At 36.6% G+C, this 23,563-nt stretch overlaps 1 protein-coding gene across 1 annotated transcript in view; it reads left to right on the forward strand.

The window, feature by feature from the left end:
- Positions 1-23,563, forward strand: part of LOC107549835 (zinc finger protein GLIS1-like) — a 53,956-nt gene that overhangs the window by 9,213 nt on the left and 21,180 nt on the right. Inside the window, exons 4-7 of the mRNA XM_016231010.1 lie at positions 12,631-12,792; positions 15,578-15,688; positions 20,567-20,573; positions 20,706-20,862. Coding sequence (XP_016086496.1) covers positions 12,631-12,792; positions 15,578-15,688; positions 20,567-20,573; positions 20,706-20,862 — 437 coding nt within the window. The remainder of the gene's footprint in view (positions 1-12,630; positions 12,793-15,577; positions 15,689-20,566; positions 20,574-20,705; positions 20,863-23,563) is intronic.

Genomic DNA, 23,563 nt, shown 5'->3' on the forward strand with positions numbered 1-23,563 from the left:
GAATTGGTTTTAAACAGTGGATTGGGGAGATTCTTCTGTTTGGGATATTTAATGGGAAGGTGGAGTGAATGATTCCAGCATGATCATTGTTCATATGAGTTTTCAGAAAAGTCATAAATCTCACTTGAATCCAAGTTTCCAGATGGTACTGCAGATGAATGCACACGTTCAGAATTGTTTTTACAATTACGGCTCATAATTTGCAACCTTTAACTCTCTAATGTTTCATCGAATCAAAGTTACGGTTGAATTATATCTTTAATTTTAAGATCAACAAATTTTTTTTGCTTCCTGTCAGATCCAATCTGTGACTCGGTTGTCTTTCCGTCATGCTAATAGCTAAGCAACGGAGACCATATGTGATACATATTAGCATGATGAAACTGCTGGCTTAAAATGTCTAAGATTTGTCAGGAGACTGATGTTTTGGCAAAGGAATGAAAGGCCTGGGAATTGATGGATCGTGCTTGTTTTCTTTGTCAAATACGCCAGGCCAAGTTCTTGTCAAGCCGTAAAAGGTCTCCAGTCATTCTGTATAATAATGCAATCCAGTCACTCCTCCCTTCTCTCTTCCTGTCTGACGTTCTGCCACTTACGCATTCTTAATAGCTACTTAACCCATAATCATTGTCAAATATCTGGTAGCTCTTTTTTCCTGCTATTTTTATGGGATGCATTCACCTCAGCCAATTCACCTGATGGCTGTAGTATGGCTTTAAATGCGCATTACCAGGATGATATATCCATACATGTTTTGTGCTAATTACATTTGTCTGGAATGCTATATTTTGAGCAAGTAATTTCCTGACATTTAATTATATACCTGAAATGTGAGACAGAGGCTGATGGCCAAATTATTTTAGCACTGTGTCATATCTGTCCCGAATCCAAGTGCTTTATCAGTTTAACCCTGCAAGTGGGGCGTATCGTCTGCTAATACACTGAGGGGACTAAATACAGCTAATGGTCAAAACTTCCTCAGGCTTTTTGAGCAATAGACCCTGCTAGACGCAGTACTTATTCTACATACATGTATGGCTTTCTACATGGGTGAATGGGCTTAATTTAGTCCCATCATCCTAACTATGAAGAAAGAGGCTTGTCTTTCTTGGTCATCTTATAATGGACTTTCCAGCAGATTTGTGAAAGGTAACTTGAAACAATCTCCATTAACTCTCCATTAACATAATATTTGCGCAAATAATGAGTGAGAGAGTCCTTGTCAGAATTACTTGTAAGGTATAAGAAAATGTAATGCACTTTTTTGGTTTTATTTACTGCACAAAGTTGTGGAAACACTCAAGTTATTTATTACTATTGTCCTTTTTTCCAGTATAGTACTATAAATTTATATTAGTGCCATATTGTTTTTATTATTCGATTTCACTATTTTTTATTATTCCCTTATAACCTCTGTCTGTATTTTCTGTAATTGTTTATTAGCATTGCAGCACAAACGTGTGGAAAATCAGTTGATCCAGCCAGATGACGTTAAAAAAAAATCTGGTGGCCAAGAAAATGTTAAGCTGTTGTAAAGTGAAGTGTTGCTTTGGTATTCAGTAGTATTGTTATAGCTTATTTTATCTTTTAATGAACTGCTAGCCAAATTTGATACATTTGTCATACATTTTTCTTTAAAATTGAAATAATTTCAATGTATCATTTCTTGTTTTCTTAAAAAAAGAAGAAGAAATTTACAAAAAAAGAAAAGTTACAGTGAGGCACTTACAATGTAAGTAAATGGGCCTAGTTTTAAAATCGAGGCCCAAATTTAAAAGCACAAATGTTAAGCTTGTTATTTTTGTATTTTTGTGTTTTTCTGTCAATATGGGGTGCTGTGTGTACATTAATGAGGAAAAAAAATTAACTTAAATGATTTTAGCAAATGGCTGCAATATAACAAAGAGTGAAAAATTTAAGGGGGTCTGAATACTTTCCGTACCCACTGTATATATATATAGTATATATAATTATTGTATATATTGAGAAGAAACTAATCCAAACTAATTTTTGTGTTAATCAACACTAAGTCCCAAGTGCTGCCAACTTATATAGAATCCAGAAAATCCCTTTAATAAAAAAAAAAATTTGTCTCTAACATTTTGGTCACAGCTATGGTAATAAATGTGTTTTATTAATTTATTATGAATTTTAAGTGCTAAAAGTGTTTTTATAGTGCTTTGAGTTCACTATTTACACATTAGAAATTTGGTTTAATTTGTATTGCGGTGATTTAAAGTCTCAGTGTGGGTCTCAGTTATGGCCTAAATGAACATAGAGCCAGTCATAAATGTGTTTAATTTAGAGTATCTTCCTCATTGTCACTACAGAGAGCATGTTGACACGGAGCTGATGCCAAGTGCCATCTGCCAAACACTCCTTAGAATAAATAACTGTATTCAAGGCGCTATTTACATCGCACCCAGCCTTTCCGCAAACATTCACCATAAACCTCAGCATCTAAACAGAGCATGGACAGTTTTGAGTTAAGACTGAATATCCTAGTGTTCGCAGAATGGGTTTGTTGAGGTACAGATGAGCCATGGGACTTAGCAGCACAGAGAGCCAGGTTAGGTTCCCAAGTATCTCTTAAAACCAAACCAACCCAGTTAATAAACAGCCACATAACGGGAGACTTCATGGTGCCCCTCTAGCCCGAAACCACATCCCATCTGTGATCTGTACAGAGCCCAAAACTAAGTGTGGGAGGCTTGTGACAGCTTCTCTCTTACAAACTTATGGGCTGTGACAGCATTCTGTCTCATTTGTCATCTGCTGTCACAGATGGATGTAACCAGAGCAACATCTTCACCAAAAGCCCGTTCCCATAAACCTTTCACCACAGCGACGGTTATGGGTGTAGATTTGGGGGTGCAGTAAGAATGTGGTGTGCTGGGAAGACACTGTTTCGGTTCCACATCTCAAGCGGGGTGTTGTATAGAGATCAGGCAGGACGTTTACTGCTGACTCACAGCTGGATTCAACAGGCCAATTATAGCTCTCCCCATGAAACTATTTATTCCTCGCCAGAAGAGCTGTCCACGCTACACTTTGAGTGACAATTTCTACCAATAATAATAACTATTATTTTTTTACTTCCTACCAACGTGAACTTCTACGCTGTTCTTTCAACCGACAATACTTGCATTACACTTTAACTTGTTTAACACTTTATTATTACAAATTGCATTCTCAAAATGTTTTGACTAATGTATATTTTTTGTCACATTTCCCCAAGAGCATTCATTAATATTTTTAAGGAATAAAGTAAATTTTTATTTCTGTATGTGCCCAGCCTGTTTCCACCTCAGAGTAAAAAATGGTAATTGTCATATAAAGTTTTAAATAAGAAACAAAGTCAGGTTGTGAGATATAAGTTGGAACTGCAAGATCAAAAATTGAGATAAAGTCTTTGTGTGATGTAAATTGTGTGACGTAAAGTGACATTTAGAAATACGCAGTTGAGAGAAACAAATTTGAAATTGTGAATTTACAGTTGTGAAGTTAGTTTTATTTAATTTACTCTGAGATGGAAACAGGCTTTACATTTCACATCTACACTACTTTTTAAAAAATTGGGGTCAATTAAATACTTTGTCAGTAAGGATGCATTAAATTGATCAAAAATGAAAGTAAAGATATTTATAATGTATCACAGTTTCCACAAAAAAGTAAGCACTACAACTGCTTTCAGCATTGAAAATAAGTTAATAAATGTTTCTTGAGCATCAAATCAGCATATTAGAATGATTTCTGAAGGATCATGTGACACTGAAGACTGGAGTAATGACTGCTGAAAATTCAGCTTTAATATCACAGGAATAAATTACATTATAAAATATGTTAAACTTGAAAACAGTTATTTTAAATTGTAATAATATTTCACAATATTGCTGTTTTTACTGTGTTTTTGATCAAATAAATACAATTGATGAGCTTAAGAGACTTTTAAAAACATGAAAAAAATCTTACAGACCACAAACTTTGGCAGACAGTATTATCCAAAGCAATTTATATAGCATTTTTAAAAAATCAGTTCATGCACTCTCTGGGAATCAAACCCATGACCAGCCTAGGACGCTCCCAGAAAAGATTCCAGTTATTAACAAAGAGCAGTTTCTGTTCTTTACACCATGACAATAACCATTCTTTTATCACCCACCTTGGTGTCGTTGCCCCAACAGAAATGTTTCCATATGAAAGTGCCTGCTTTCTTTGTGCTTGTGAGTTTTCATTGAGATAACATGTGGCTTGTTATTGTGTGCAGCTCATTGATGTGGATTCCCAAAGATCAGTAGCACAGACATACAACTCATGTTTTGTTCATTTTGGTGACAAACTGCCAAAGACTTTTGAAAAAACTTTCCCAAAACAATGATTTAATTCCTTCACTAAAGGTATCATGATACCTTCTGATAAATTCTATGTGACCTCAATGCTCATGTCTCATCTGTTCACCCCTTAAATTTGATTTAAAATGACAGGTTTGTGAAGCTATAAAGGATTCAGCTTCTTAATGGACTTGAATGTGACCATAAAGAAATGCTCCAAATCTCTGTATAATATCCAGCCATTGTTTCCACAGTAGTGAAAAATTAAGAAAATATCACGTTCTATGGCTCCTTGAAGACTGGATATTATCCTCTTCAAAATTTAAATACAACCAGAACAAATGACACGGATGAGCTAAATTCATATTTCAGCATAGAAAAACCAAGACTTAGATTAGGTCATGCGCAATTTAATGCAAAGATGGAAAATGGTTATTAACATTGAAAAAACACTGCTTTGTAATACCGTGAGCATCTCGCTTGGAAATACCAAGAAGGGATTGAGTGCCAGCCCCAGACTCATATTACTGCTAAGGTAAATAAGTGTGTGATGAGAAATTTCAAGTTAAATACTCCATAAATATGAAAACGTTTACTGTGGAATATCACAGAACAGTGAGGCCTTGTTATTTGGGTCTATTTCTATTTTTCTCTCTCAGTTGAGTTATTGATTTGTGAGGTATTTTAAGTAAAATTTAATTTTAGATATGATTTTTATTTTATTTTCACAAGTTCAGAATAATGAATCTTAGTTTTTTTTTTCTTTGAATTTTCCTTTAATAATGACTTGGTCTGTATGATTATTATATCTTCATGTATTACTGCACCCGATTTAAATGATTGATTTTGTGTGAGGTATTCGAATGACAATTGGATATAAATTAAATTTTTTTCAGAATAGTTTATCTTGTTAACCCTTTTTCCCTTGTGTTGCACTGTTAAATTTTAATTTCATAATGACTTGGTCATTGTACGTATTACTTCTTATTTATTTTCAGTGCAAAACACTATGCCTCATATTCCACTGTGATTCAACATGATTTAATGTGGAGTCATACTGTATGACGTATCTGTATTAATAATGTGTTCTGTGCTGAAATAAGACCTGATAAATTGCCCTTTCACTGCACTTTTGAGCAGAAAATATCAAAACAAGAGAGTCCTTGAAGGGGAAAAGCAACAGTCAGTCTCCCAAAAGACAACAATGCAAGCTCTCTCTATTGTAGTTGAATTTCATCACATTTCTGGATAGTGTAAATGTTCTGCTTCTCAATCCAACTGTGCTAGATGTCACTCGACTCTTCTACAGCATCAACCAAACACTTTTAATATTTAACATGCCGTGTTGACCTACTGTCCAGTTGAATAGTTTTGTTTTGTTCATGAATCTGACGAAGCCTTTGACGCCGAGGCGTTTGACTTGGCAGGCGCAAGGCACTCTGGGATGTTTATTTGTTGTCAGGTCGGAGATATAGAGTAGCTTAGAGAGAGGGCATGAGACAGAGCCAGCTGTGTCAACTCTAGACGTTATGCCAACAGGGTGGAGGGTGGAAAGAAAAGGCAAGAGAAAGACAGTTGGTCAGGAGAGTTTATAGTCCACATATTTGTGTCAGATAATGAGAGATATTGTGAAATGTGGCCTTTTTTGGTCTTTAGCCTGTTCAGACTATGTTAGAATCTGATGAAGTATGGCATGACCCTGACAGCCAATCATTTGAGCTCACATGTGAGTTTGTGTGGTGTCACTTAGAAAGTTCAGCAAGCATAATTCCTATCCATAAATCGAATATAAAAGGAAAACTCACACTCCATTATATTAAAAGCGACGTGTTTCTTGCGCTGACCAGTTAAGGAGGAAGTTTCTGAGCAATTAAAGTCAAAGTATCTGTCACGTTACCCCGTTGTTGTGCCACCGCTGCTGGGAACTGAACGCTAGCAGGTGTCAGTGAGTAGATGGGGACTGACGGCCGTTAATGGATGCTGAGTTCGCCATGCATCAAACGCTGGATTTGCCCCTCTCCAGGCATGAACACACTGCGTATATCATGTTGAGGAGTTTCATTGCATCTCACGGTGTCCTGGTTCATGTTGCACGAAACGGGGAGATAATTGATGGCTCGGTGGTATTGTAAATGCATCGGGGTGAGTCTAATACTCTCTAATTAGCCATTAGAGATACTTAGAACAGAGAGAGTGAGAGGCCGGTTACTGGAGTGATAGATTGTGCTTGGTGTCCATCAGTGCTTTGAGAGCTTCCACAGTATGGACAGAGAAAACGAGAACACTGTTTGGCTTCTTTGGTGTTCGGTTTATCAAAGAAAACACGGATTAAATAAATTTGACACTAAGTTAATGGTGCCAGGTCTTTAGGCCTGTAATATGTAAGGTAGGATGAGGGAAGATGCCCTACTTAACAACAGTGTGTATTTACTAGTAATGACTATAGTATGTGCATATATTATTAAGAGAAACAGATGGAAACCTTTGTTAATTTAGTTTTTATAGCACAAAATTGAAAAGGGCCCATCTTGCAACCATAATGGGATAAACTTATCCAGAATTTGATGAATATGTATCGTATAAATGTGTGTCTGTGTGTGTAAATGATAATTTTCACTAATGTAAAAGAATAAAGCAAATATCCTGTGTACATTTATGACTATTTAGTTCAATTCAGTTCAATTCTTATGATGAGAAAGTTGCCGCATCCGCATCCATTACTCCAGCTTTCAGTGTCACATGATCTTTCAGAATGTTTCTAATATATTGATTTACCTTTCTTATGATCACATTTGAAACACACATGTGCTGCTTAATGAAGTGTTGAAACCACAATAAAGTTTTATTTCTTGATTCTTTGATGAACAGAAAGCTCAAATTAATTTAATATAAACATTTCTTTGATAAGCATTTATATAGAAACAATATACAAGTCTTTAACTTTGTGTTTTGATCAGTTTAATGTGTCACTGCTGAATTGAAGTATCACTTTCATTCAAGAAAAAAACAATTGTGATCCCAAACTTTTGAATTGTATTATACATATGAATTACACTTTATATTTCTGTGAGTAATATACAGTCTTGTATTCTTAACTGAAAGGATGTCATAGCAACAGACTATGAATTCAGACTGAATTATTCCACACAATTTGGCCTGTATCTGATTCATGGAATTTTTAAATAGTAATTTCATGAATTATAGCGATTATTAAAAAATAAATAAATACACCAGCAACATGACACAGGTGACCTTCTGCCTTAATTCTGAGGGGGGGGGTTTACCTAAATTTTTTAAAGGGTCTTAATTTGAGATGAAATGTAATGACATCTCTGGTGACAACAGAATCCGGCATAAGAGAAGAAATCCATTCCGTTCAACGTCAACCACTATTTTAAAATCAGAATGGATTGTCTTGCATGAAGCCTGAAACATGGCCATGCATTTCAGAAGGGTGCTTAGAGGTATATAGATTACTTTTACCGCACTAATCTGTTTTCAGGATGTTTAAATAAGCACGCCACCTAGTCATAAATTCAGATTACTGCAGCAGGTGAGGGACGCCAGAGAAAGTTCATGCTGGAGTTACAGGTTAAAGGCTTTCAGAAAGGAAGAGAACATGTAGAAGCAACAGTTGACCTGGAAGAGGACCTTCAACTGACTAAATCTGAATCTATTCCTAGGTCAAAAGAAGATCACAGCTAGTTTTGGTGGACACTGTCTCCTGGCTGGCAACACTTTGATGGTGCGCCCCAGAACGACACTGGGTTAAGTGCTCCCATAAAGACCCATATGTTTCCTGCATGTTCTCGTTCAGGATTCCCACATGTAGCATAAGCTGCTAATGCCCGACTTCCATAGCGACGAGGTCAGAATCCATAATACACCTTTAATTCAGTTTCCATCAAAAACGTTGCTCACAGTGGGGTGGGGGGTGCGTAATGACCATGCGAGAGGCCCAATTTAGTCATCATAGGTTGCTTCCTGTGAAGGTCCCATCTACAGTCTACATGGGTTTCAATCTGGTTTAACCAGTGTTGCATGAGAACAAAAAAGGCTGTTCGGAGCAATTTTGCTAGTCATTTACATGACTACTTCCTCCACTGGTTTATCGGCCAAGCCTTCGATCCCATCTGGGCAACATTTGTCAGCTGAGGATTTGTGTACACATCACATCAGGTATAAATCAAATGTGTTGAAATTCGAAAGTAACGGACGAAAGAGCAACAAAGAAAAATGAAAGATCCGTGAGAATAATTGAATGTGAATTCACATCAGCTTCATTCCAAAAATGTTTTTCAAAAAACAAAAAAAGCGAGAGAAAAATTAACCAGATCTTTGATTCATATTAGGCCTCCTATTTGCAACAGATGAAGTTGGCTGCTAAAATGAGTGGCATTTGGATGTGGAAATGATATGTGTAAACTATGTAATGCGAATGTTTTAGCTAAGCTGTGTTTAATTTTGTACCCTGATGAAGTGCATGAGAAACCTGTCTCCCCTTAGCTGTCTCATTGAATCGTATGGATATAATTTCATCCATTTACGTTTTTCTGCTCTTTGCTGTGGTTGCCAGGGGGCATTTGGAAACAGACAGATTAAAGGCACATGTTCGCTTTCGCCTGTAGTTTTTAGCCACTCCATCTGAGCTCCGCTGTTCTCCGTGCCGAAAGATGTGTCGGTGGTTTCTCTTTTACAGGTCACAGTTACTCCAGGCGCTTAGCGGTAAACCTCGTAACACCTCTCGTTCTCCAACAGGAACCAGAATCGATTTCGTACAAGTACTGATCACAGAACATCGGCATAACCCAGAGACAGACCCCGTATTGCATATCTGAGAGCGCTGAGGCAATTTGAATGTCACAACGAATTACAGAAAACGTGTCTGGGTGTAAGAAAAGTCATGGTGCTCATTAAAATGTGCCTTTCAGTCCACTAATTACGAGTAATAATATATTTAATGCTTGTTAGTTGCTGAAGGTTTTAATGTCAGAAAAAATGCATGCCTGAGGGAAGGTGAGATTGGTAGTTACAGTATAATGGGGAAGTATGTTTTATGTTTCAGAGCACCTCTGAATGTTAACGGGAACAGCAGTGGACCTTTAACTCCATGGGAAAGAATGTGGCCTGAATGCAATTCCCATAATAAGCACATTTTCTCTTCCTCTCAATCCTTTTTTCTCTATCAGAGCTCAGTGTGATGTCATCAAGCGACAAGACGTGGCCTTATTTTTACTCGAAAATGTGCCATAATGGCTGGCTTGTGTTCTACATGCATTTAAGGGTATTAATGAACTGTTTTTTCTTGCGAGTGCTTGTGTACACTAAGGGCTTTTAGCCGACATTTTCGGCCGCAATCATGCTTCATTTCCCATATAGTCATCAGGTTAGGGTTGAGCGGTCTCCACCAGCCTGCGTGGTCCACAATCATCCGTGATTGTGGCTGTGCGCCCCTGACAAAAATGTCAGCCCGAACTGTCACTCTGTGTGTATACAGCAGATCCAGAGGCCCACTTCGGAAAGATGGCGTCAAATGACTTACCACCTTCCACTTTCGACGGTTATCACTCTGTTTACCCTCACACAGGCCTTCAGAGAGGAACGCTAAACACATTTATGGCAATTAATGTGATTAGTGGGCTAAACTGTTTTTACAAATAAAATCAAAGGGTAGTGGAGACTTAGGAGCTGTCATGGTTGGTTTATAGCAGTTGGTTTAAAAATGCAACGTATATTCAGTGTGTTTGGAGTCTCACTCTTCTCTTAGATTTTTATGATAAACGTATGTGTGTATCTCAGAAACTTCACATTCCTTGGTTAACATTTGGGGATGTTTTGATAGATGTTGACATCAGTTGTAAAACCGGTTGCATTAGAATTATTTGGAAAATAATGTTCTGTGCTTGGCAAATACAGATGCCTTTTTGTGTTATTATATAAAAGAGAATGTTGTGTTCTAAAAAAGTAGAAAACAAATGCCAGAGATATGGAAAGGCAGAGAGACAATGAAAGAAATTCCTCCCATTCATGTGGATTAAACTCTGGCAGATTGCTGTGTTTGCATGGGATCACAGAATGCATAGCTGTGTTTGTAAGGTATCCCAGAATGCTTTGCACTTCGTTCCATTGGCAGCCGATCCTCGCGCTAATGGTGGGCTTTACATGATTAGCAGGATTCTCTCTGAGGACCCATAAATTCAATTTAGCCTGAAATTTGTATTACATTAAAGAAACCAGTGAAAGAATGATTATTTCCCCTATACATAAATACACACATTTTAAGACATACATAATCGCAGTGTTTGTTTTTTAAAACTCAGGTTTTCGAGACGTATTTTAGGAGTCAGTACGGGGCATATATCTCAAGCTTGCCTGGATTTCAGAGACTTTATTACTGTAAATTCTATGTTGTGGGTATGTTCAGACTGTTTTCATGCTGTGAAATAATACAGGCGCACGTTGACATTATGAGGTTTGAACGTCCAAAAGCCCCAAGCAAATGTGTCTCAACAACTGTGTCGCTCCATTGTGTGAGCTGATTAAATTAATGTGTAAAAGTACGTGGCCAGTTACAGTTTGGATTGATATTGCCCAGAAAAACCCCACACCCTAAATAATAAATCTCTGCAATTAATTCAACTTCAACTACTTGACATAAGAACTCCAATAAAACGTTGTTTTGTAGATAAATTCTATTTTATGTAATATATAAACTTTTATGTACTTTTATAAGAGGGAAGTTTGATTTATGGATGTTTGTACTAAAGAACTTTTGTAACTTTTGAGTTTGGACACATTAAATTAATCAAAAGCGGATGCAATTACTTTTCATATTATTTATATTAAAAATAAATGTGGTTATTTTGAACGTTCTATTCATTAAAGACTCCTGAAAAAATTTATCACAGTTTCCACAAAAATATTAAGCAGCATTTTAGCATAATAAGATATCCTGAGCACCAAATATTAGAATAATTTCTGAAGGATCATGTGACACTAAATACTGGAGTAATAAATGCTGAAAATTCAGCTTTGCCATAATAAGAATTCAGTTCATTTTAAAATAATGTATTTTTCACAGCTAGCATTTTGTTTATCCTAAATACAAACAATTAAATACAATTTCCACACTTAATTTAACACATAATTTGACGAAATTAAAGCTCCTTGGGAAAATGAACTTTTGAAGAAAAAAAAACATTGAGGCAAACAATTTGTAATCCTTGAAAAATTGAGAGAAATAACTTTCACACTCTAAATATTTTAATGGTTTATGATTTTCACTTTTTATTTATATTATCATAGTTTTACACAATAATTATTTTTTAATTATGGATTTTAATTATTTTATTCTTTCTTTCTTTCCTTTTTTTTATGTTAATAGCCTTAATAGCCAGGCCTCATGGCAAAGTGTCTCTGGTGCAACATTTCATTTGTGCAGAACCTAAGTTTACTTTACAAGCACTAGTATTTTTTTCTACCGAAAATGCAAATCCAGTTCTGTCTGTGTGTGTAAATGTGTGTGAAACTGTAACTGGCTGATGCTTTTTCTTGTTTCCACATTCTTTTAATGTACCATATAATAATTTTGCACACACAAACACACACACTGTATAATCCAGGTCACTCAATATATCCCGACCGTGGCAGTCTAAGGTTTCGCCCCGTATTAAATGGCCTGTCCTCAATAGCAAGCCTTTTGCGAGTGATTGAAGGAGGCCAGAGCCCGAATGTTGTTCTGAGGGCCCATTAGAAGAATGGAAGGCTCTTTCCTTCAGTGAAACTGGAGCTGTGATAGAAGCGGGGGCCTCAGTTAGAGGTCAGTGGACAATAGAGAGCAAAGCTGCCATGTCAGGTTTCACGCTCTCTGACACCTCCATAAGCTGCCACCCTGTACCATCCGTGGCTCCTGATTGGAGGGCTGTTGACATTTTGGGGGTGGAGCTAAGAGATTGTATAGGATGTATGAGGCCCTTAAATTACAAGACAGCATGTATTATCAGTACGTCCAGTGCCTCATTACACAGATGCTTGGAGATAGATTGCAGAGGACCATCCTGTAATGACTGTCTGTCTACGGTCCACACTTTTGAGTGATTCTGATTGTCCAGACTAGTGCTAACATAAAAAATGACATGGAAAAACAATCCATGAATTGCTTTTTCTGATTCAAATGTTTGTTCACATTTGTTCACATTCATGCACAAAGGCAAGGCCTGGTGAACCATAATCCTTCAAAAAAGCTGGCATTTCTATAAAACACTTGTTGATGTTTACTGCTGTCATCTCTCCCCCTCAGTTTGAAGGGTGTAACAAAGCTTTCTCACGGCTGGAGAATCTGAAGATTCACCTGCGGAGTCACACAGGAGAGAAGCCGTACATGTGCCAGCATCCAGGCTGTCAGAAAGCATTCAGCAACTCCAGCGACAGGGCAAAGCACCAGCGCACACACCTGGACACTGTGAGTACATAAATACAGCCCACCCTAACCTGTATGTCATACCTGAAACTCAAAAGAAGTGCCTCGAAACACAAGAAAACAAACACTGCTCTTTACTGACACCATCCTAAATATAGAAATTAGTAGTGTTGGGGAAACACAAACTAATAGCCTAGTTTTACTAAATGCTTAATACATTTAAGTGTGGCAGTGTTTTTTTTATTTTTAAAGCTGTGAATCTTTTTAGGGAATCTTTTCATCTTAAACAGTCCTCCTTCCTCCTGTGTAGTCTGATTCATTCTAGTGAATCAGTTCTGCCTAAATCATTCTCTCTCTATGTAGCACTGAAAAGTTGACACATTAAAATATATGAGTTCATCTTAAAAGGTTCTCACTTCCATATGTTGAGTTGGAAAGTTATTGTAGTTAAAAGATTATTCTAGTGATTTGGTTCATCTCAATTGGTTCTTATAAATAGCATTGGAAACGCTGATTCATTCTAGTGAATCGGTTCATCCGAAAAGGTCCTCACTTTCATATTGGAAAGTTACATTTATATAGTAATTCGGTTCATCTTAAATGTTTTTTCTCATATATAGCGTTGAAAAATCCTAAAAGGTCTTCATTTTCATATTAATTTTTTTTTCAAATGATTGTTTTTTTTTCAATCCTTTCAATCCCAATGGTTCTCTCTGGTATATAGCACTGGGAACTCTGATTCATTCTAGCGAATCAGTTTATTTAAACAAGTAATGTTAACAAAAAAAATTATAAAACAATCTGTGTCTGTGCATAGCATTTTAGATATTTTTTAGCAGAATATTTGGTTAAATGCTCCTGTTTTTCAGCATTTTTTTTAAATATAATTTAGGGAGAATTATATGTATATTTTTCTTAATTTCCTTCATTTTTTTGCCAGAAAAGTATTGTTAGTTTGATATTTATAATAAGCCTTTTTAAAAGATATTGCCCGCTTACGTAGGTGGTTAGTAGCTTTTAGTATTGCCAACTATTTTCCAGGCTACATTTTAACGTCTGTTCCCTCCCTTTAACAAAACTAAAGAGTGAACCATGGTTGATCCAAGGGCTTTCAAGTTCAGAGCAAAAATCCCAAGCACAGTGAAGCACTTAAGTCCCCAACCAAATGGACCTTACAAACAAACCCATAAATGTGCTGTTTGCTACCTTTCTTTGACCCAAGTTAATTTTGCGTGCACAAAACAGGCATAATGTTATGTCTCTATGGGTTGAAGAGGGAAAACTCGTTATATTATACGTCGTTTAACACCATGCTCCATTTGTGATAGCAACGACACATGGCAGAGAGAGAAAGAAACCGAGAGAGAGAGGCAGGCACATCTTGCATCCCACTCCAACAATGTGAGGAAAAATAAAAGTCAGGGAAAACTTGAGTTAGTAATTCCTCACTAACTGGCAGAACCCTGTGCTGTATCACATCGCAGTACAGCTCCCGTGCTGTGCTACCGCCACACTGCCATGGCCAATTAGCCCCTCGTCTCCAGATGCCCAGCGTTGCACATTAACTCGCCTATGTCACAGCCTTCCCACACGCCTTATATACAGTGAAAAAATCACTCCGACTGTAATGATATTTATTCTTGACGGCCTTTTTTCTGTTTTCCATTCCTAAGCTTTCTCGTTTTCTGTTTTCAGTGCGTTTAGACCTTCAGGGGGATTATATGGCATTGCACAGTGAAAACAAATAAATGCGCAGAGACGAGCTGCCCTGCGAGCAGCTTGTAAAAACAGCGTTATTTAGAGAACGAGGGAAGGTAGGAAAAGAGAGCTAATAAAGGAAGCCTATCCACTTTCACTTTAATGACTGCCTCTGTTTTAGAAAAAACAGCAGTGTAAAATGCATGGGAGAAAATCACCTCTGCATGTTTTGGACCGAGAGAGAGTGTTTCAGGAAAGTTTACCAGTGAGAATCATGGGTACACTGATATATATCTTAAAATGTACATGTTTAAACAATTCAACGCTGATAAAATGCAAAGTAATATAAAACTGGCACAGTAGTTTGTTCCCCGTAAACCAGTAAATTAAGTTTTTGTACAGTACCTGTATGTCTGTCTGACATTTACCAAACAATCTGTATTCTTCTTTTCTTCTTCCTACGTCCTCTCAGCTGAAAGGTAGGATACTGTCTTTCCTACTATTTATAAACTGTTAACTATAAATAAACAGTTATTGCACTTGTGTTTGTCCATTTACACTCAATTTGAAAGTGTAAATAATATTATCTGATTTAACACAAATCTAAATAAAGAACAAATTTGCATATTTGACACCTGTATTAGTAACCTAGAAATAATAACGAATATTAATAATTTTTATGATTTTTAATAGTTATTTATTTATTTTGTTTTCAGCTTTTCAAATTCGAAAAACTTTCTATTTATTTTCAGATTTAAATAAAAATTTAATGAAATGTAAATATTGAATCAGTTTTTTACGTTTTATATTTAGAAATTTTATGCAGAATTAATGACTTTTTATTTAGACTTCATAGACACATCATTTAGACACATCATTTATTTTGGGAGTTCCAAATAGTTGCTTGTCTAAATTGTCATGTGCTTGTAGTTTCCATGTCTGTTCATAAATGTTGTGCACCGTATTTAATGTCTCTTATAAACTATAATTATAGCTACTCAATTATAAACGTCGTCATAATGTAATGATTAATGTCTTTGTGTCTATAGAAGTGTGTTTCTGTGTCCTCTTTGTTGCTGAACTGCATATAATTATGATTCTCAGACTCGTTGTTTATTTCCTGTTTCAGAAACCATATGCATGTCAGATCCCAGGCTGCACTAAACGCTACACAGACCCCAGTTCCCTCCGCAAACATGTGAAGATCCACTCCGCCAAAGAGCAGCAGGCCCGTAGGAAGGTAAGGATAAAAACATAATATCTATCTATCTCTTTAAAAAAAAAAATCTCTGTACAAATCATCTCATCAGCCCAACTCATCAGTACAATTAGCTCTTTGGCTCTTGCCATCGGCCTTTAGAAACATTTGTAGTCTATATTTTTCATGGTCAATTGTGCCTTTTTCACGGCTTGGTGCAGTTGGTTCTACTTAGGTTTGTCTTTGAAAATCATTTCCCCAACAATAGACCGCAACAATAATAATTATTATTATGATTATTATTACTACTAAATAAAATATCAAACAAAGTTAATATATTAAATAATTTACAATACAATTATTCAGAGGAACTTTTGTTTTAATCAAGGTGATGTGACTCAGTATAAGGTATTACAAAAACAAGTTTGTAAGGAACTTAAACTGGCAAGACTTAATTACAAGGATAAAGTGGAGAATATGTTTAGGAAAATATGTTTAGCACTGGAAATTCTCGTTCTGTATGGCAGGGGGTGAAGTCTATGATGGGGAATATTTCTTTTGATGGGAAGCTTGATTTTGATCTTGCTAATGATTTGAATGTTTTTTATAATCGTTTTAATATTCATAATTTTAGTCAGGAATGGGCCGTTTTTAAAAATGCTTCTTTTGAGCAAAATAGTGTAAATGTTGATAAGGATACAGTCTTAAAACTCATCCGGGGTGTTAGAGAGAGAGGAAAAGTCCAGGCCCTGATGGTATTGGAGGCCGTAATATTACAAATTGTGCAGAACAATTGGCAGATATTTTTTGTTTTATTTTTAGTATGTCACTGCACCTTCATAAGGTTCCTCGTCTTCGGAAGGAATCTATTATTGTACCTGTGCCTAAGAATAATGTACCACAATGTTTAAATGAGTATAGACCAGTAGCACTTACCTCTCTGATTATGAAAACATTTGAGAAGATTGTGAAGGATAAGCTTTTGACCATGGTACAGGCAAATTTAGATCCGTTTCAGTTTGCCTACAGGTCTATAGGGGTGTTGATGATGCGATAGGTACTCTATTAAACATGATTTTAGCACATCTTGAGAGTGCAAAGACATTTGTGCGATTAGTTTTTATCGATTTTTCATCTGCTTTAACTGTATCCAGCCTCATATCTTAGCAGAAAGGTTAATTAGGGTTTATAGCATTAATTCTGGGCTGATATGTTGGCTGATGGAATTTTGAACTGATAGATCTCAACGTGTGAAAGTAAACAGGGTTTTATCTGATATACTTTAGTTTTTTCTTCGACTGGGTCACTGCAAGGATGTGTTCTTTCACCTCTTTTATTTGTGCTTTATACTAATGAGTGTCAATCAAACGCTATTAGAGAGGCATCATATCATCAAGTTTGCGGGTGATGCAGTGATTGTTTCCATTTTAAATAGTGAGGATCTTGATCATGGTCCTGTACTGGCAGATTTTATTGATTGGTGTAATTTGTTCTTTCTGGACATGAATGTATTTAAAACTAAAGAGATGATTATAGATTTTAGGAAGAATCCTACAGTCATATCTCCTGTGGTTATTAATGATCATGTTGTTGAGGTTGTACGTCAATTTAAATACCTTGGTACTGTAATAGATGAAAAGTTGACCTTTGAGGCTCATGTGGATGCTGTGTGTAAGAAAGCCCACCAGCGTATGTTTTATCTGCGGAAGCTTTGTAGTTTTAATGTGGACAGTACTTTCATGAAGATGTTTTACTCTTGTATTGAATCTGTGATTACTTTCTCATTTGTGTGCTGGTATGGGTCATTTAATGTAAAAAACAGAAATAGATTGCAGGATATTGTTAAAGTGTGTGGTAAGATTGTTGGCACCACTTTAAATGATTTGAACAACTTGTATAAGGTCAGGACTTTGAAGAAGGCTGAGTTAATTATGAATGATCCCAGCCATCCCTTGCAGAATGTTTTCAAGTTGCTTCCTTCTACTCGCAGATATTATTTGCCTTTATGTAGGTAATTAAAAAAATATTTTATACCAGCTGCCATCGGTTTTTTAAATTACAAATAATTTTATGTATATTATTAATGGAAGTCATGTGTGTGTGTGTGTTGTGGTGTTGGTGTATTATTATTAAATTACTTAATGTTGTTTGTCATTTTATTTTATATCGCAGCGGCGTCCGAAAAAATTTCGCACGTTCAAAGTCTAGTGTGACCGCCACTTAAGATGTCGTCGTCGGTGTGGTGTTGGTTTGTTGATTGTATATGGTTTACTGCTGGCTGTGAAACAAATTGCCCTCTGGGGATAATAAAGTTGACCTTGACCCTTGAATTTAATTTTATTGTCATTTTGTTATATCACCAGTTGTGCATATCTACAAACAAGCACAGCATACTTGTAACATTTTTTAATCACATTTTAAATTGCAATTCATGTCAGAAAAATCACAATTCCATTTTTATTTTAACTCCAAAAAAAAAAGTTAACTGTGGAAGAAAGTTAGTTATACATGTTTTGAATGATATGAGACTTGGAATTTTTGGGTCGCTTAAAACAAACCCTGGTGCGATTGCTCTGTTGGTGTGGTTCATTTGAATAAGTGAAAACGCTAGCATGTTTTGACACATTTCATAAGCTCTTTACAAGTTCTCAGCTGGTAAAAGCACCATCAAATGTATGCACATACAATGAGTGCATTTAACCCCATGCACAAGATTGTTTGGGATGTTCAGCAAGTTATGTTGCAAAATATACATCATAAAAGCCCCTTGTTTTTGTTTTGTATTTTAAGGATCGGTCCTAAAAATGACAGTATGAATGCTAATTGAACCAGGACTAAATGTATAATTTTCTTTTTTGGTCCGTACCAAAAGAACGAAGAGAACCGAACCACAAGTGTGAACATGCCCTAAATGATGACAGAATTTAGATTTTTGTGTGAACTATTCGTTTAAGAGCAAAAATTCATGGAGGAGAGAGGTAGAACAGACTCTAAACATCCGTGAGAGAGTAATTTGAAGGGCAGTTGCAGAACTCCCCATCATTAAAGCATCCTTGTACAAAACACACTTCGCACTGCAACAGCTTAAATCACCCCCAACGTGTGCCAGGGGAAAATAGGCGTCCTGGCTTACACAGTCTCTCTCATTTGCTCGTTTCAAAGGGGATAAGTTGTTGCTTCAATGTGCAAATGTCTTTAGCCTGAAGGACCTGTTATGTTACTGTGGCTGTTTGTTCTTGTTTAGAGGAGAAGTTGTGGTTGGAACTGGCCAAGATGCCTGCATTTAATGTTCCTGATGTTTATGGCTCTCCCTAAGCTTTGTTCCGGGGCCAGTAGAAAAAGAAAAGCAAAGTGGAGAGTGGGTACCTCTATGATTTTGTAATTTGCACATATAAAGTGCGTTCTAGTCCTGTGTTGTGTCTTTGTGTAGGTTTGCATTTGGCTGCTCCATACAATGTTGTGCAGTCTCTGTGGCTGCTTGAATATATGCTGATCATGTCATAATTATATATTGTGATAAGGTTAGTTATGGATTCTTCAACACTAATTTCTATCATTTTGGTTTTATTTGTTATTTGCCTTATCTATTTATCTTTCTGTCTATTTATTTTTCTATCTATAATATCAAATACTGTTTAACATTTTTGGGATATACTGTATACTTGAAATATAATTTATATGTATAAATAATTTGTTCAGGAATATAAGTGCATTTGTGTGATAATATAATTTAAAAAAATCTAGTTAGAAAATGAAAAAAGTATTTTTACGAGTTAAATTATTTATATTTACATATTTATAATTATCTATTTTCCATTATAAATGTGTCGTGTGTGTGTGTGGGGGGGTGTATATATATATATATATATATATATAGACAACAAATTATATAACAAATATACGTATGCATATTCTTGAAATAATATGTATAACTTGAAATGTAAGTGCATTTGTGTGATATAAAAAAATAAATATCAAATTAGAAAACTGCTTAATTAAAGCATTTTTACAAGTTGTTTATAATTCAAATTCACTCTTGTACTAATTATTAAACATGTGTATTAATTAATGAATGTACTGATTATTTAGAAATTCACAATCACTCTCAGCCTTTAGAGTCTGATTCTGCCTCCTGGTGCACCCCCTCCCCTCTCTCCAGCAGATAACAACTAAAGCAATCATGGCCATTACATGTTGAATGCTTCCCAGTCTGGTAGCAGATGTTAGGGCTAAAGGAGAAACCATTTAAAGACTTTGATTGATGATTTTGGGTAATGAATCAAGTTTGTAACCAGTTCAGAAAACTGTCAGATGGGCCCCCGCTTCCACCGTAAAGCAGATGAAGAGGAGCACAAAGAGAAGGGGTGCTGGGACGAGCCGCTGACGACTGCCGTGCACAGCCGTCCCTCCAGAGGGCTTCTGGGAAAACAATTACTGGGCAAATTCAGAGGAACACATTAACAGCCGGAGCAACCAGGAAGAGTGTCCGCCTGTCAGTCTCTCAGGCTGCACAAGAAGCCTAGGGATGGTAGAAGCCCATTTACAGAACAAGCAACTATCATTTTCATCTGGCCTGGTTTGCTTACAGTGGTGGGATGACATTTGGAGCAGTTGGAGCTCTGATCTACACTGTTATTTCCATTATACACTGTGGATGAAGTTGATGCATCCGCTGTTTTTTGCTTCAAGGTTATGTGTCCTTGGCTAAAGATACTGTTCCTTTCATTTCAATACAAGTAGCTTCAGGTAGATCTGTCTATACTTACTAGTTCTGCCATTCCATTAAAATTGAACTGATCTGTCAAAGATGTTACATTCAAAACAGCAACAGTCAATCAAATCCATTCAGCACAGCAATATAAATCATGTACAATAAACTGCTAACAGCACAGAACAGGAACATTTAATTTCATCCAAAAGGGCCTTGGTGAGTTTGTGTTGTCATAACAAGCGCTTGTTGCCATTAAGGGCTGTATTTAATTTGGTCAATGTGCCATTCTTGAGGGCTCCTTGAGGTTTATTAGGCATGTTTTGCACATTAGTTTTGTTTGTCTTCCAGGCCTCTACGCCGGCTCCAGCACGACACACAATGGAGCCCCACTTGAGTTGCTCTCTTCTGGACTTGACCTGCCCCCCAGGCAGCCCCGCCTGGACCGCGACATTGGAAGCCCCCACCATCTCTCCCCGTTGTCTGGCCTCGAGAACACCCGGGAAGGGTGAGTACCTAACCCACCGAGCGCCACATTTAGTCCCAGTTGCTCTGACATACACGCAAGGCGGATGAGATCAATGTAGATGATGTCAGAATGGATGAAGGTTGTCATCACAGTAACAGATATCACTGTAGTCATAGTTACACACATTGGCTCAGTTCCATTGAGTGAGCTGTCACAGAAAGGCTGTTATATCTCTGAAAGATATCTCCTTTTGAGTTAAGTTGACACTACATGGATCCTTTGAAGAAAAGGCAATCCGACAGTGCATTGCAATATGCTCTGTGAACAATCTGAGATGTTATACTTTAGTCTAATTAAAAAGTACACAATGATTCACTCAGTAGACACTTGTTTCATCATGAATGAATCATTGCTTTTAAATGAGTCAATTGAGTAAATTTTACTCACTCATAAAGACAGTCACTTGTTTCTCTCTGGAATGATTCAGTGCCTGAATTGAGGGTAGCATACTACTCTTACTATTTTTGCCATATAAAGATGTAGTACAAATAATAAGTAGTACGCTAGTATGTTTTTTTTCTGAATTCAGACACTGTTCTTGATCAATTTCTGAATAAATCCGTATTTTGAATGAATCATTGAGTAAATGTTTAATTAAAATTTTGAAATAATTGGTTGAGGGAATGATTTATTGACTCACTCATAAAGACAGTCACTTGTTTCATTCCTGAATGAATCAGTGTTTTTGAATGAATCAGATGAGTTGATTCATTGACTCACTCGTTGACTCACTCATTTGTCGCCACCTACTGGTACTATGTAACCAGCAGAAACAGTCACTGAAAAATACACCTGAATAATAATAATGAGCTTTTTTTATTTTAAAACCTAATAACTACGAAAAGCACCTACCCATGACTTGATGACATCAAATTGCTTCGGAATAACTAGTCACATCCAGGATTTTGTTGCTATTGCATTGCTCCAGGTTTTTCTCATAACAGGAGATTTTCTTTGGTAATGTGTGCCATCTAATGTGTGTTTCCCTGTGTGTAAGAACCAATGCTGATTTAGGGGCCTGGATTTATTTACCATGCAAAGCACCACCAGCAAATTTTTCCCTTGCCCATACAGAACGTTTGTTTTCATTGTAACACGCTCCTAAAACACACACCCTACGATGCATTTGATGCTTGCGGCTGCGCTCTTCTCTTGCTCTGGCTTCAGTGTGTATTTATCCAGCAAATCTAGATTAAACCAATGTCACCCTAACACAACATAAACCAACTCTGTGCTTTTGGCTTCAGTTAAGAGTTGTCAGTGCTGTGTAATTAAAGCAGGACCGCGTTCCCAAAAAAGTGCACCTCTGTTCCTTTCTGTCCTCAAGCTGTGTTTAGTGTTCTGGAATGCTCAGAGGAGGAATACAATGAAGTCTAATATGTCCCTAACAGGACTGAGGCATGTTTCCCAATAAAAACCATGATTTCCCTCTGGACCAGCCAAGTCCAGAGCTGCAAATCCAATGTGTCATCAAGATGTGCAGTGTGTATAGTGACAAACAGAGATGCTGGAAATGAGAAAGAGAAAAGGAGAGAAAATAGATCTGTTCTTTTAAAGCATCAGATTTAAATGGGATTTTTCGGTTCTTTATCATAGTTAAATGAAAGCAAAAGTGCAGTGTTAAGTAAATTAACCAGTTTCGCCCACATCTGAGAATGGAAACTAATTCAAGAGCTTGTAAACAACATAACTATCGAAACAATAATGAGCTTTGCAACTCTTTATACTTCTCTTGTTCTTTTTCTCTTCCTGTTTACTCAACTGGTAGAGCATTGCACCAAGGTTGTGGGTCTGATTCCTAGGGAAAACAAAAATATGTTTTCCCTTAAAATGATACATTTTCTCAGTTGAAACGTTTGATATGTCATCTATGTTGTATTCTGAAATTTGAAACTTCATTGCATTCTGTTTTTATTCACAATTTGTACATTGTCCCAACTTTTTTGGAATCGGGTTTGTAGAATGCACTGTTAATGTGAGTAAATTTTTTATTTTTATTTTTTTTAGCCTGAAATTTGAATCAAAGTGACGTTTTCGTTCGCATAAGCCCATTGGAGATGTCAGTTTCTAGCAAAAATGCTCCAACATCCATGAAATGTGCCCAAGGCAGCAGTGAGTTGTCATGTCCTTAAAAATCTTTTTGGAAGGTGAGCTGTTTTTCCAGGTCACAGAAAGAATGCAAAAAACGCTCAAGAAAATTAGCAAACCATTTTAAAGCTCCACAAACAATTACTGCTACTTGGAGAGGAATGAGAGCTGAACGAAACCAGCTCAGGGAATACGCATGTAACGCTATATGCTATTGCACTGAAGGTCACAATGACATATTCAAGCGTACAGAGGACTCTGCTTTTCACTGATGCTGAAGGTTTAAGTCTGTGAAAATGTAAGATTATACACACCCTTCACACAAAGCATGAGATGAAGGTGGACGTGAACTTTTTTTTGGAAGTAATGAGTATATGTGGAGCTTGAAACATAATAGCATTTTATCCACCTAGTAAGTCAAGTGCCAGCTGTAATATTATAACTTTCTCATACAGTCGCTAAGAAAATGGCCATCTTGTTTTCGGAAGTCATTAGAGTTGGGGTTCCCGATCAAAAATATATGCGCACATATAGCACGCTTTATCCCATCCGTCTAATGCCGCATCTCTGCCAGGACCTACGAATAACCAGG

Source organism: Sinocyclocheilus grahami, unplaced genomic scaffold (genome assembly GCF_001515645.1).
Source record: "Sinocyclocheilus grahami isolate Dianchi unplaced genomic scaffold, SAMN03320097.WGS_v1.1 scaffold16.1, whole genome shotgun sequence".
Taxonomy (NCBI): Eukaryota; Metazoa; Chordata; class Actinopteri; order Cypriniformes; family Cyprinidae; genus Sinocyclocheilus; species Sinocyclocheilus grahami.